The sequence below is a fragment of the Lineus longissimus genome, chromosome 8 (assembly GCF_910592395.1).
Source record: "Lineus longissimus chromosome 8, tnLinLong1.2, whole genome shotgun sequence".
NCBI classification, from domain to species: domain Eukaryota; kingdom Metazoa; phylum Nemertea; class Pilidiophora; order Heteronemertea; family Lineidae; genus Lineus; species Lineus longissimus.
Window position 1 is genome coordinate 19,014,219 of NC_088315.1, and position 15,255 is coordinate 19,029,473.

Consider the following 15,255-nt stretch of genomic DNA (forward strand, 5'->3'; position numbering starts at 1 on the left):
TGTTGCCAAGTGTACTGATGGCATCATCTGTTGCCAAGTGTACTGAGGGCAGCATCTGTTGCCAATTGTACTGATGGCACCATCTGTTACCAAGTGTACTGATGGCATCATCTGTTGCCAAGTGCACTGATGGCAACATCTGTTGCCAATTGTACTGATGGCATCATCTGTTGCCAATTGCACTGAGGGCATCATCTGTTGCCAATTGTACTGATGGCAACATCTGTTGCCAAGTGTACAGATGGCAACATTTGTTGCCAATTGTACTGTCTAACTGTGTGTAACATCTGTTGCCAAGTGTACAGATGGCAACATCTGTTGCCAATTGCACTGAGGGCATAATCTGTTGCCAAGTGTACAGATGGCAACATCTGTTGCCAATTGTACTGTGTGTTTATACACCTGTTGCCAAGTGTACAGATGGCAACATCTGTTGCCAACTGTACTGAGGACAACATCTGTGGCCAAGTGTACAGATGGCAACATCTGTTGCCAAGTGTACTGAGGGCAACATCTGTTGCCAATTGTACTGAGGGCATCATCTGTTGCCAATTGTACTGAGGGCATCATCTGTTGCCAAGTGTACAGATGGCAACATCTGTTGCCAATTGTACTGAGGGAAACATCTGTTGCCAAGTGTAAGACACAGAAAACGTCTGCAAAAGTAAAGGACTGTCAAAATATGAAACATCTCCGTTAATTTGGAAAGTGGCTATAAATGTGGGTGGAAATAAACCCAAACTATACCTAATTGTGTGAGGGAATTTAGACAAAGACAAGATTGGTTGACACGAAACTAAGGGGAAGAAGTCCATGACACAATTGATTAATAAATACAATAGGATACAGGAAATTTGATTACGTAAGGTTTCAATTCAATTGATTTTGGGAATTTCTTGTGCCAGCAACACTCTCTATTCATATAACAACTGTAAACAACCAAATTTTCATTTTCATTTTTTTTTTTTAATTTTTAAAAATTTTAAATTTTAAAATTTCTTTTGGCAATTTTTTCAACTTTTTCAGATGTTTTAATTTTTTTCATTTTTAGCAAGTTTTTAATATTTTTTTTCATTTCATTTTTTTTCATTTTTGGCAATTTTTTCATTTTTTGGCAATTTTCTCAAAATTTGTACAATATTTGAGATTATTTGCAAAATCAGCAAAGCAAAATGCGCACAAAAATTTGGCGGTTCACCATGTTCATAGTAACTGAGCGAGTGCAACATCCGTCATTCCAAACGAAACAGTGAAAAACATTCATCACTTTACTGCTACCTAATCTGCTCTTGCGACCATTTTTCTTACGGAATTTCGTCTTAGAAGAAATTGGGCGGGAATCGGGCTGGCCATGCCCGGTAAGGCGGAGTTTGAACTTGTCCTGCAGGCTGTTAGAGGTGCCGGGGCTGACTTTCCGCAAAGCCAGAGACCTCATGTGCTCATTCAGCTCCAGGGTATGACAGTCATCTGCACGGTTTCAAGTCATGATAAGATTTCAGTATTCAGTAAAGCGCTAAATTTCATTTTCACAGATTTTGCCATTTCATTTTCACAGATTTTGCGAATCAAAGTTGAAAAAACTTCACTTTTTTGACTGGAGAATCAAAAGAAATTTTTATGTCAATAAAAATAAAAATTTCAAATTTTCAAATTTTTTTCAAGTTTTCCCGCATTAAAAAAATAAAGCAACACAAAAATTCAGCGGTTGCGTTGACCACCCCAAATAAGAGCTTTTTGTGGCATATTTGATCCTGATCTCAGGTCGCGTTGACAAAAATCACTCATTTGCAGGGCACCTCAACCATAATAATTTGACAAACTGAGCACAGCGATTAAATCCTTGAGATGCTTGATTATTATTTTGACCATCTCAGTATCTCATGATTGAATTCGTATTTACCTTGTTCGGCGTGTTTAAGATCTCCATGACTCCGACTTTTTGCCTTGGGGGCCTTCTTCCCGTTCGCACTCTTACTGTTATTATTGAAATTGGGTGCAAAATCTTCTGGATTCTTGGGGGGACTGGTCGAAGTCGGGCCTACCATATACATGGGGGTCGCAGAGGGGACACGTGGACGACTTGCGCTGCCTTTAGCAGAATGGCCTGAAAAATAACGACATTATTCTCATGAAGATCAGCAGTGGTTCAGTAGCAGTCATGAATAACAGTTAACAGTTGGGTTAAACAGTGGTTAAACTTTTCAACAGTTTTGACTTTTCAATATGAGAAAGCAATAGAGTGGTTTCACGTGACGTCATCACCTGCCTGCTGGAGGGACAGACGAAAGAAAGCAAGCCAAAATGACCGTGACAGCATTTGATTCAGTTAAGTCAGGCAAGACAAATTATGTTCTGCGTTTCAGCATGGCTGACCGTGAAACACTCCATAATGTTCGTTATTGCATTAGCCTCATAGCATAATTGCCTAAGTCATATTTTGGCCAAAATGTGAAAATTTTATGTCTATGTCACTTTTCTGTGTTATTCAAGCATTGTTTACTTATTTAATGGTTTAAAAAATGTTGAGACATCTGTTATAAGTTTTTGTTAAAGTTCGAATAAAAATTTCCTAAGCGTTGTCTAAAAAAATGGTTCTGTAATTGTTCTCAAAACCTTCAAAATTAATATGAGTTAGGCAATTATGCTATGAGGCTAACGATCGGTAACAACTGCCAACACAAGATGGCAGCTACAGAAAATATGGCTGCCATCGCAAAAGAGTTAATAAACGTGCTTCAAAGCGCATTGGGATGTGGGATGTCGATTCTCCAGAGCGTGAAAGATAAATGCCCAACACTCACCCCTCTTGACATAGTCATGTGACTTCTCCCGTTCCAGATTCTCGTCAAACGGCGGGGGATGTTGTCTGATTGGGCTTTTGCGACTGTCAGCTGTGCCCTGAGAAACAAAAGCAATTAGTATCGATTACAAGAAAATTAATGTAAACGCGGAAATATTCACTTCCATTTTATTTCCTGGTTTTTTGTCATCACAAACTTTGCATGATTTCGATTTCGATTTCGATTTTTGACAACCGTAACGGTAATTTCAATGAGAGATGTGCCTCATTTTGCTGTGACGGGTCACATGTGTAAGAAATTTGCAAAATCTGACGAACCTGTCTTCTGGACTCCATTTGCAAGAAATCCTGCTGTCGCTGATGAGCTACCGCTAACTCTAAAAGATGGCGCTGCGAGGGACGAACTTCCAGATTCAGCCGCTGGTCACTCGGGTTTTTGGCACTATTTTTACGATTTATGAACCGATATCTCGGAATGGTTTTGTCATCTTCATCTGGAGTTTAAGAAGTAGGAATGAGTTTGTACTGTATACCAATACACATGCAGGTCAAGGTCAAAGCATGTTTTGATAAAGGTCAAGGTCAAAGCACCAATATGATGATTTTCTCTCAGTTTAAAAACAAATTGCAATTATCATTTTCGTGAATCGAGACTATTTTCAAAATGTACAAAAACAAGACACTCGCAAAAAATTGACAATTTACTTTACAATCTTCTAGTATCGCTAGAAGATATTTAATGCCATTTTTGTTGTAACATCCCACATATTATGATAATTGGAAATAACGTCATGACATGAATGCCGATATTTCCCACAATTTTACGATAATATGTCTTCTGACGTCAACTATCTGAAAAGGAATTGTCATCATTTCTCAGGATAGGACATTCATTAGTACACTCGTCAAACAACAAATGTCAGAAAAATGCTGAGAAAACAAAAATTTTATTTTTAATTTTTTTACTTCTATTGATCCAAAGCTTATTGATACAAATGCTTCTCATGAACTCTGAATAAAAAGAAGTTTTCTCAGCAATTTCCTGAACTATTTTACCATCCAACTATTCTAGTAGTCACCAAATAACACAAAAAAACTCAAGGTAGCCAATTTCCTATAATCCTATGATCAACCTTTTTGCTGACAGGTACTGTAATGATCATTAATTTTTCTTTTCTATTTTCATGGAAACTGCCCTGACATTTGAAATGGAATATAGCAAAAATAAATTTCTGACATTCAATTATTCTAAACCGAATTTACAAAACATGGAGCAGCATCATTTTGTTTGAAATTCTTTTTCAAAAATCTTGAAAAAATATTTTCAGAAAATTGCTCTTGGGCCTAAAGGAGTCACGATTTCAGGGCCATTTTCAACAAAATATTCAAAAACAATTTTTTTGAAACAATTTTTCCGGATCCGGATAAAAAAATTCGGAAATCTAAAATCTTTTATCTACTGGACACCTGGTTATGTGTTAGTACGGTATGAATACACAACTCAGTAAGGTGGACAACATTCACAAACAGGTATGAGGTCACACATCACATGGAATATCAGATATATCACAGGTCACACCGAATATCAGCTATATTACAGGTCACACCGAATATCAGCTATATTACAGGTCACACCGAATATCAGCTACAGGACACTCGACTTCACAGAAAATTTCAGTCTAATACCTGGCCCTTCATTTTGCAGACATTCAACATACGGGAGACTCGTTGTCTCCTTAACTATGTACATAAAGCTCTCCCTGGGGGCCATCACCTCTCGGCTAGGATGACGGGCGCCCCCTGGTGGGGGATCTTTGGTCGGCGGGGTGTCAATCCCGTCAAAAAATGGTTCTATGTTGGTTTTCTTTGCAAATGCTTGGTTTTGTAACCAACTAGATGGTGACTCTAGAGAAATGAAAATTTTATACATCAGTACTTGAAGGATGGAATTTGCCAGTGGTGCCATCTCTAAACTAAACCTGGAATTAAACATAACATGTAAACCTGACATTCCCATCTGTGCTTGGCCCTCAATAATGCCACTGGCCCTTTAAAAAATCGCAGCTGAACCTTTAAACAAACATTACATTACAGACAATGCAAAGGAAATGAGCAATGCTTGCAACATTTTGAGACGAATACTGACGACAAGCAAATGGCGTTGTGGCCCAACAATTCCTGCGCGGGGGTGCAGTCGCCCGTGTACCTTTTCAGGACTCAATAGGAGGTCAGTTTTTATACCAGAAAAACAACTAACGAAGTGATAACAACAAAATCAATCTGTTTCTTGCGAGAGCCATACTTTTGTCGTGACTTCATCTGATGGTTCTGTTAAGCAGTAAGACGTCCAGCATGACCTCATTTGAAATTGACAAGAGATGGCATGATGTCATATGGCACGACGTCATCAGCAGTAGTAAGCATTGTACAAAGACCACACAGGCCTTGAAAAGGTACAGGACTTGCTATGCCATCTATGGAGATTTAGCAAATACCTGCTACCGCATTGCTTGATGAGAACCCTGGATTTTTTTCGGGACAAGTTTAAGATCAACACATCCAATGAATATAAATCACCCTTCCCTAATACTCCAGGTTAATTACAAGGGAAACAATTGAAACAATAATGGTAGTGAAAGGGTTAAGGGTGTGACGTGATCATTACCTTGGCCATTCCTGGCGAACGTGTACGCGTCAGTGTCGTCAGGCTCGTTAAGTTGATTCGTCATGTATTGTGCGGCGAACGTCTGCTCGTGGTGGGGACACAGGTTGGCCAGGTTGATGGGGAAGGTGGGTGAGGCTTTGGTGGTCAGAGAGTAACGGAAGTGAGGCACCTCATGGGCTGTGCGGACAACAGACAAACGTTAGCATCTTAAGAGGCCGACAGGGGTCCAGAAGTCTGAGATAGGGGGCGCACCTTTTGTTATTTGCGACCAATTTCTCAAAGTTCTTGGGTCCAGGAGTCAGAGCAAGAGGCACCCTTGTTTTTTGCGACAATTTATCGAAATTCATTGCCGTTTTTTATTTTCAGGTGGAACCCCTTCCTCTTTTCAGCCTCTGGATCCGTCACTGCCAGAAGGAACCTGCTGACCACACTTACTTGACAACAAAGTCATGAGGTAAGTGTGGTGCACAAGTTTTGTTCTGGGCCCAGTTGCTCAATCGGAGTCAGCGACAAACGCCAGGATCTGCTCAACTGAGCGTTACCTCCTTCAGTAAATTTCATTTACAATAGTAAATAGGATTTAAAGCCAAGGTTACTGCTGATACCGATTGAACAACTAAGCCTTGGCCTGTCTAATAAGCATGACACTTAATATACACTAGTCCTCAAATTATTGTCAAGTTCAAACCTCAATCCAGGTGCAGAGATACACTACCACACCAATGCTAAGCTGGTTTATTGCATTCGGGTTACATCACCTGTAGACGAGGTTAGATATCTAGGCAATAATCTGCGGACTGAAAATATAGACTGGTTCCTCATAGTCTTGTGCTGATTCATCAAATTGAATATACAAGTTCTGGGCCACAACTGACTTGCCAAAATCTTTTGTCAATCAAAATTTTTGCACTTTTTCAGTAGCTCTTACCCCTGAATTTCATCTGCTGCAATTGACAATAGAATGCAGTAAGTCTATTGTCCCTCTAGCCGGCATATTCAATTTGAGGAACCAGTGTGATCTACATTAGGCATTAAACATCTGATTGGCCTACTAGCACTGCAAGGATAGGGAACCAGTCTTTTTTCATATCAATTGATGTTTTTACAAAAAAAGTGGCCAATTTTCCAAAGATTAGGACAATGATACATGCACATCCGTGATGTTATCACTCAGTGCAGAATGTGGTGCTGAATTAGAAGTCAATAGTTCATGCAAGTTCAGTTCCGATCCCGATTTTTTTTCAAAAAATAAGATGAGGTCGTTTTCTCATGAAGACATGAAACAGATAAAGCTAACATATATGCAAAGTGTGCTGAACTTACTTATGGGCTGACCATAGGTATTACCATTTTGACTAGAACCTGATATCCTAAAGCAATCAGAACCCTTTCAGAATGAAGTGAATGTCAATTTCAAGGGCGGGGGTCAGTTCTTTGTTTTCTAGAGAGCAGACTTCCACCCTTGAAATTGGCATTCACAGCGTCTTGAAAGTGTTCTGATTGCTTGAAGGGTAACTCGTGTCAAATTTCACCATATAATGTTTTAGCTGTTTTTGACAAATGACTACGTCACTTTCTCATAAATCGGTAAGGTTTTCGAATCGAAATGTACATTTTCTAGAACTTGATGGTTTAATCCCGCCCGGACGGCTCGCTTCGATGCCGTTTTCGCTGATGACGTCACAACATGAACATTTTCGCAGTCGCGGTGATTTACATTCAGCGATTTTATAATAAATCTAATCAAAAATGGATAATTTGAGCTTTACATTTGTGATCAACAATTAAAAACGGACGTATTTCCGCAAAGTTGTAAATCACATCATAGTATCACTTTAAGGATTTCAAGTCCTAGTCAAAATGGTAGTCCCTATGGTCAATCCTTAGGACTGATGCTGGTCAAAACCCTGGGCAACAGTCTGTAGCAGGTTCAAGCACACGCTTGGCAAAATAAACTAAACATTGAGTATTAAAGCTAACTTCTGGACTAACAAGGTTCAGTTAGATCAGCCACGAATAATCTACCGTTTGGAGAATATACCGGTGTTTTGAAGGTTAAGGTTAAGATTTAATAATAAGATTTTCTACCTGTGCCAGTATTTATTTTGGCAGGTTGTGTACGTGTAGTTTCTGAATTTGAGATTGTAATATTTTGAATGAAATCAAAGAAAAAATAGAAAATACAGTGTGTGACGAAAAACAAGAAACTTAAAGACCCAAGGAAAAACTTTAAGATCTTTTTAAATCTCAAGCTTTTATTTAATTGACTTTCTAGTGGAACATTCCAATGGCAACATTATTTCCTATAGGCTTACTCTGTTGGTTCAAAAATTCCAAAATCTCAACTTGAGTATGAAAATATTGTTACACAAACAACATAGGCCCCTATTGATTTCTCCTTAACTCAATTTTTTCTCAAGATTGTGAAAGTGATAAAATCAAAACAGTTACAAGTGCTGCAAAAAAAGTAATCAATGAAGAGAATTGAAGATTAAATACCTGACGGTCCTTCTAATGGCGCGAATAGTCCATTCTTCATGGCATTTGTGAGCGCCTCAATATACTCGGTCTGAAACGAAATGAAAACAAATTTTTACGTGCCACTATGGTTAGGTGCCAATTGGCCTAGTGACCTAATCTTCGGCAAGAGGTAGAGTCCATCGCAAGTTACTCATAAAACTCAAGAATGCATGACTCTCCACGAATGCTGGGACAAATCGTACAACCAACCAACCTTTTTACTCTCTCTCTCCTCCATCCTCTCCTTGACGAACTGCGGGACACCACTCCCCGCTCGGCTGTTGGCCTCCTCTGCCTTGGAACGCGGCCTCTTGGCTGACCCTACCCCCTGACTAGCATAACGGAGGGCCGGCGTCCCAGTCGGCTGGAAAGAAAGAGGAAGAAAGTTAAAGTTTCGGGTTTATAGTCTGATATCAACTACGATATAGGTTATCAACCGACTTTACACTTTAGCTCGGGTCTGTCCTGAAACCTTTCAGTAGGCCACAGATGCTTCTCAACCAGCGCTACAATCTGAGCATTTCTGACCGGTACCAATTCTCGTTGGGTCAGAAACGGCAGTTACTCAGATAAATTATGACGCCTGATTACTAAAACATATGGTAAAATCCCCGCTAAACCTTTCACTGCCAAGATTTAATTGATCAAATTGATAATGTGAACGAAATTCCAAAGTGACACCTATACTCTGTCATATGTATTAAATTCTAGTAAGTTTAGAGTATAATGAAAGTGCATTTGAGATTATTCAGTTTTGTATTGGAATTAAGGCAACTTTAATGGGGGAAAACACTTGTGTTTTTCCCCATTGATTGATTTTGGCCCTTTTTCTACAACAGTCGTAGAAATCGTGGATCAAACTTTCATTATACTAAAGTTCTCATGATCTGAATGAGATTTCAGATTTTCAGACATTTTCTATCTTGAGCTATATCACCACTGACAGCGAAAGGGTTTATACTACACTAAAACACACAAAACCCTTCCTACATAACATACATTTGTCCGCTAACCATAAACAACGACCTGTACAAGACACTTTACGACTCACATACCCGGCTACAGGCACAGCATCTTGTTACACAACTACTGTCAGCCGAAAACAGATACAGCGGCCAACGAATTTTGCTTTTAACCTGATCCTGAGAGCAGCAGGGTTAATACAAAACAGATTTTACAGAAATTGATTACCAGCGACAAACTAGACCAGTACTAAGTTAACATAATAGTTCTCCTCAAAATAGGCGTACATATTTACATATTTTAACATCGCGATATTGTGTATTGGTATGTAGCTCAGTGGCCTGATAAAGAATGTTTGTAGCTGATTTTAACATCTGAATGGGCAGTTTCAAAAAAATTTAGAATCGAGCACAAAAGTCGTTTTTGGGGCCAATGACGTCATCAATGGCGGATTTGGATTTAAGTTCGAGTCAATTCTCTTCAAGAATTGATTCGACGTTGCAATAGATCTGGTCAGCCAGGGTGAAATCTTGTGTAAAATAACCGCATATCTTTTCAAAAGCCGGCAATTTCTTTGATCGCATCATTACCTTAGGCGGAACCGATTGTTTACAATGTTGATGACTCGACCCCGGACTGCCCCGATGCAACCTCTCGGCCTCGTTCTGCGTCTTCGCGTCCTTCCGCTGACTGTCAAGTTGTTTCTTCGTCTTTAACTTCTTCTTCTTCTTCGACTCAAACTGAAGTCGGAAATTAATAAATTAAGAAGAGTTTCACTTCCGGCAGGCCTGAAATGTGTCTGCTAATAATTTGTGACTCGCTCTACCAAAACTAGGCGCTTGTCGCATCTGAACTTGACAGGTTGATACGGACTTGTTGTTCATTTCCCTATTGTAGACCTTTTGTGAAATGTGACCAAATCAGTTTGTAATAGATTTCACAAAAGGTCTACAATAGGGAAATGAACAACAAGTCTGTATCAACCTGTCAAGTTCAGATGCGACAAGCGCCTTGTTTTGGTAGAGCGGGTCACATTTTTGCTTGAATGCCCAACACCTTGAGGATAGAAAGTTGAGTTTTGCAATTGCTCAGAATGGATTCCAATGTGTCTGATAAGTCCTTTCATTCTTATTCAAAGGACCGTGAAGAGCCAGGACTTTTAGTTCCTTGAAACCTACACAGGTCCATCCAGAAATACAATCTTCGATTCTCCCCAGGATCTCACCTGGGTCCTATTGCGTGGTAGCCAGCAGTGTTAACCACTAGGCTTTTGAGGCCAATAATCTGAATTGGCAGGGAGCACAACTTTTTGAGTTCTGTCATTCTAATCACCTTGTTCCCATACTTCATATTGAGTTTGGTCCAAAATTGACCAACTCTATTTCTGACCTCTCTAATCAAGATACCTCTCTATTACGGACAGCATTAGTCAGACTCAAAGTTGTCCCTAACACAGAGGTCCTACTTTACCTCTTTCGTCATAAACTGCAGATGCACCGGCAGGCCATCGGACACAGAGCTATCAGAACCACCGCTGTCGCTGTAAGAAGAGCACACTCTATTGGCAGAGTGCAAAACATAACTATACGATTAACTAGTTCTGAATTGTGGATGGAGAGTGGAGTGCCAGGCATAGATAGGGGAGCCTGCAAAATTGAGCCGAGAGGACAAACAAATTTTTATAAATTTTGAAATTTTCTGAGGCAAGTTCTAAAGTTTGGGCTCTTTACTTATGACAGTTTTATTCAGCCACATCAAGGCTAGGGGTTTAACCAAGGCCACTGCTTTTGTGGCCATCGTGCCCTCAAAAATGACTATTGAACCTTCTCCAGCCAGCCAACTTTAGAACGAAATGCCTCAGAGGACAGAATAGTTTGAAAAAGGTGTAAACAACGACAGTTAAAACAAACAATTTTCAAAATAATAAATTTCCTTTTCTTTTGTTTTCATAGTTCCCCCATAGATTCAGAACATCTACTAAAAGGGTTACATATCTAAGCTAAGGGAGAGGGCTTATTTTCATTGTTATTACTTAAAGATTGTCACGCAGTCTGTCTAAGGCTTTAAATGCTTTATCAGAAAAATTGATATCTATACACTTTACTATACTTAATTCTAATAGGCATTGTAACATCTCAGGCGATTGTTTCCATGGCGATTTCGAGGAATCCAACTTTCTCTGTTTCAACCTACAGTCTTTTAAAAACAGGTTATCGGAAAGTTTTTAAATTACGAAAAAAAATTTCGGCAGTTAAAGGGTTAAAAGGAAAGGAAAGGTTTTAGAATATCGTACCTCGAGCCAGCATCTGAGAATGCATCGCTGAGATTGACATCATCGAGCCCCACCTCCTGCCCTTGTTTCTCAAGGCGAGCGATGATCTCGAGTTTGACGCGCTCCTCCAATTCACAAATGATACGAGCACACTGAAAATATACGAATGCGACGCAAATTTAACGTAAAGTCGATTTACAGATGTAAACACATCGAAATTACTGTAAACCTGGAAATATTTACAGTGGACCCTCCCTTAGCGGACACATCTCTATTAAGGATGCCCTCTCTATTAAGGACACCCTCTCTATTAAGGACACTAGTTTTGGTCCCAAATTGGTTGCTGTCATTCAATTCAACCTCTCTGATCAGGACACCTCTCTATTAAGGACACTAGATTTGGTCCCCAAATGGTTGTTTCCATTCAATTTGACCTCTCTAATCAGGACACCTCTCTATTAAGGACAGCACTTGTCAGTCCCGAGGGTCTCCTTAATAGAGAGGTTCTACTGTACATGCCTTGATTTTTGAGTTTTTCCTGTTTACAAATAAACACAAAAGTCGCTTCATTTTGGACCACTTAAATTTTCATTGCTTCAAACAATGAGACGTCGTTTTCGAGGATTTACCCAACTAAAGTGTTCAAAGGTGATGTTACGTGAGGCTATAAACAGTGCAGTTTTACACATCTATGTCGGTATTATAGCGGCGTGATTGTCCTGTAGTCCAACAACGAACTAGGGCTTAACCAGCGGGGGTGGGGAGGAGCAGGGCGTGATTGTCCTTTAGTTCAACAATGAACTAGGGCTTAACTAGCGGGGTCGGGGAGGGGAAGGGGGACAAATGCAAATGCACACGCCTCCCCCAAGAAGTCACCAAAAATCCTGTTTCGTACCGTGTTTTTGAGCAAAAGTTTCAAAAAGTGTCATTTGGCCAGCACAGAGTCTTTTGCACCACCCCTCCCCCAACACCAAAAAGCTAGCCACACTCCTGATGAATATAAGTCTTTGTCAAAAGTGAAGCCTGCAGTAGAAATGATAAGCCAGGTTTAAAAAGGTGAGAGAAGATACAGAGAGAGGAAGGGGACAGGATGGAGGGTGGTTGCAGTGAATTCCTTCATTTCCGTTTCTGTTATCATGCTCAAAGTGCCGTTTGACGTGCAGAATTGACGACAGGCGAAATGAGGAGACCTCTTTGCCTAGCTGGCGCTACAGAGCTGGGCCCAAAAGGAGTAAAAACTCAGAACCTCATTACCCGAGGGCATGCCTCGACTCAAGTTGACAATGTTTGAGGTAGGATTTCCTGAAAGCCATCTTATTGTGACTTCGATGCAAAATTTAAGCATTTCTGCCAATTTGCTGATGACCTCGTGGATATGGATGACATTTCTAGGAACCTCCCTCGAAATGAGGCAAACCGAAGCATGCCCTCAGGATATGAGGTGCAAATTCACCCGGGTGATTCATCTATCACTAAAATTGGCGAGAAATAAGCGTTTTAACGGAGACGAAGTGAGATTGTGATCGGGTCTCGTGCATCGAAAAAAAATAGGGCGGTCGAGCCATGCAGGAGAGAGATGAGATTTAAACATTTACCGGGAATCATGATGTTGAGAGCATAAACATGAACGCATGAAATAGGAAAACGGGACAAAAACAAAATTAGTTAAGTTTATCGAGAGTGCAGTTCCTATCCTTGGCACTGGGTGTCACTCCAGTCCATTCATTCTACAGGATGGCCCAGAATTATATCCCCTCACACAAAGTATACATTATAGAATTCTATTGTGCCAGGGGAAATCTTTCTGGGCCACCCTGTAGTCGTCACCTCATAAATCTTGATATTTGTGTAGATGCTGTTAGGCTGGTTTTGGTATGCCTGTTTTACATAGGCCTATTTCACCAAATATAGGCCACTTGTACAGGCGCCCTTCAACTGACTAAATAGGGTCTACACAGTACAGTAGAACCTCCCTTAGCGGACACCTCTCTATAAAGGACAAACTCTCTATTAAGGACACTAGTTTTGGTCCCAAATTTGTTGCTTCCATTCAGTTTGACCTCTCTAATCAGGACACCTCTCTATTAAGGATAGCACTTCCCAGTCCCAAGGGTGTCTTTAATAGAGAGGTTCTACTGTATATGCACAGGTAAAAGTATCTTATCACCTCACATCAACACTATGGAATTCTGTGAAAATGCAAACATTCAGGGCAATACTGCCAGTGAATGCGAGCTTAATTTTCCTCGCGTTGGACCAAATTTTTACAAGTTTTTTTTGGCGTAACCTGTAGAACTGTTTCAGGGGAATACGTCCACAGAATCCTTTCAAAAGTTGGATAGGATGACGATGGCTGCTTTCTCTCAACTCATTGGCCAAGGATAGGAACTCAATGTTAGTCGAGAGTGTAGAGGGATCAAGAGAGAGATGATATTTAAGAGTGTCGAGGGGTTCAGGGGTCGAGAAGAATGAAGAGGAGAGAGATTAAGAAGTCTTCCAATGAAAGATGAGGTTGAGTCAAGTTATAGACAATTTATACAAAAAAGCATTTACAACCTGAAATAAATGGGATTAATACAAAATGAGATTATAATGCTAAGTTCATTGATGTCCTCAAAACATTAATAGAAGTATTCATAAAATGATTTTTTTTGCAAAAAATATTTTTTTCAAAATTTTATATCAATTTTTTTATATTCAATTTCAGAGTAGTGATTTACCAAAAAGTATTTTACTAACGTTGGTGTAGAGCTAATTCCAGGTTTTTTCCCACTGTCTCTCAAATGTCTCTTGTCAAATCCATTGTTGATTTCGTTAACAACAAGAGGAAATGAGTGAGTTATCAGGCCACGTTGTGACAGGGGTGAAGATAGCTCTGTCAAAATCCCAGCAACAGGACTTGACACCATGCCACGTAAGTCCTTGACATCGCTCAATCAACATTTGACAAAAAATCAAAAGGTCATGTCACAGCCAACAAAAACACACTTTTTCCCCCAAAATATTGTCCAAAAATCCAGTCTAAAATAGTGCATCATAAAAACAAGTAACACCTGTGATCTCTCAAATAAAAAATTCAAAGTCTTCCGGAAATTTTTTTTTTTTTTAAATCTGCCAAACTTTTAAAATAACTCATGACCAAAATGAATATATTTTCACAAATTCAGGCAAATTTTGTAAGATTTACTTCTTTAGCAGTTAGTTCTTCATCAATTGGTATCTTCCCCAAATCTTTGATGGCAGAAAGTTTCTGAAAATCAACTGTTTATTTCAATATATATCACTTACAGAGAAGCCAAAGAGGCAAAAGTCTGAAATTTTTTCTTGTAAAAATCTTCTCCTTTGATAAGCACTCACTTGTACAAAAAGGCCTATAAAATGCTTACTTTTGGTTCAATTTTGAAAAATTAAAGATCCATAGAGAATTGAGACAAAGATCTTTCCCCTCCTGCTATCAAATTTAGTTTTCAATAAGAGGAAAAATCTTAACTTTGCCAAAAATAGGAAATTTGACATCCCTGCACTTACGCCAGCTTTGGCTTGAGGGACATTGTATTTCCAAACTCCTTTCTATAATGTCAGGCGGCTGGCAAAAAGGCAGTTTGTACCTCATATTCAACTACCTGGCCGCTAACCAATCAGCCACATCAGAAAGAGGTTACCAGCGGGCCTACAACCTTTGACCTTATTCACGAGGCAGACGCCCTAACCACCAGGCCAACGGATTCGGGAGGAGGATGCACCAGTCGTAACTGCGCAGTACATCACGTAACCCAACATAAAAACCTACCTTCGTTCCATCGGGATCACAATAGTCGAGTAGCGTATCACAAAAGTGGAAGCCCATCGATTCAAAATCGGCCGTGGAGAAGTGATAGCCTTTTTTCTTCCCCAGCGTCGAACCGGCAAAGGTCGCCTCTAACGTGTAGCTGTTCATGATGCCGAGGTTCCACATCACAATACGACCCGTACCCTCTTTACTCTTCTGCATCTTAAACTTGCACCCTTCAAACGAAAACTGAAAAGAGAAAAGTC

The 15,255-nt window shown here is 39.8% G+C and overlaps 1 protein-coding gene across 4 annotated transcripts in view; it reads right to left on the reverse strand.

The window, feature by feature from the left end:
• Nucleotides 1-15,255, reverse strand: part of LOC135492085 (cytosolic carboxypeptidase 2-like) — a 75,534-nt gene that overhangs the window by 26,845 nt on the left and 33,434 nt on the right. For 3 of the 4 annotated variants that reach the window (XM_064778249.1, XM_064778248.1, XM_064778246.1), the window contains 11 exons: nucleotides 15,011-15,238; nucleotides 11,242-11,372; nucleotides 10,419-10,488; nucleotides 9,539-9,688; nucleotides 8,200-8,349; nucleotides 7,965-8,034; nucleotides 7,554-7,595; nucleotides 5,466-5,642; nucleotides 3,119-3,294; nucleotides 2,802-2,898; nucleotides 1,901-2,104 (listed from right to left, as the gene is read on the reverse strand). In XM_064778249.1, coding sequence (XP_064634319.1) covers nucleotides 1,901-2,104; nucleotides 2,802-2,898; nucleotides 3,119-3,294; nucleotides 5,466-5,642; nucleotides 7,554-7,595; nucleotides 7,965-8,034; nucleotides 8,200-8,349; nucleotides 9,539-9,688; nucleotides 10,419-10,488; nucleotides 11,242-11,372; nucleotides 15,011-15,238 — 1,495 coding nt within the window. Of the gene's footprint in view, nucleotides 1-1,900; nucleotides 2,105-2,801; nucleotides 2,899-3,118; nucleotides 3,295-5,465; nucleotides 5,643-7,553; nucleotides 7,596-7,964; nucleotides 8,035-8,199; nucleotides 8,350-9,538; nucleotides 9,689-10,418; nucleotides 10,507-11,241; nucleotides 11,373-15,010; nucleotides 15,239-15,255 lie in introns of all 4 variants that reach the window. The other variant, XM_064778247.1, reaches the window with a different exon arrangement.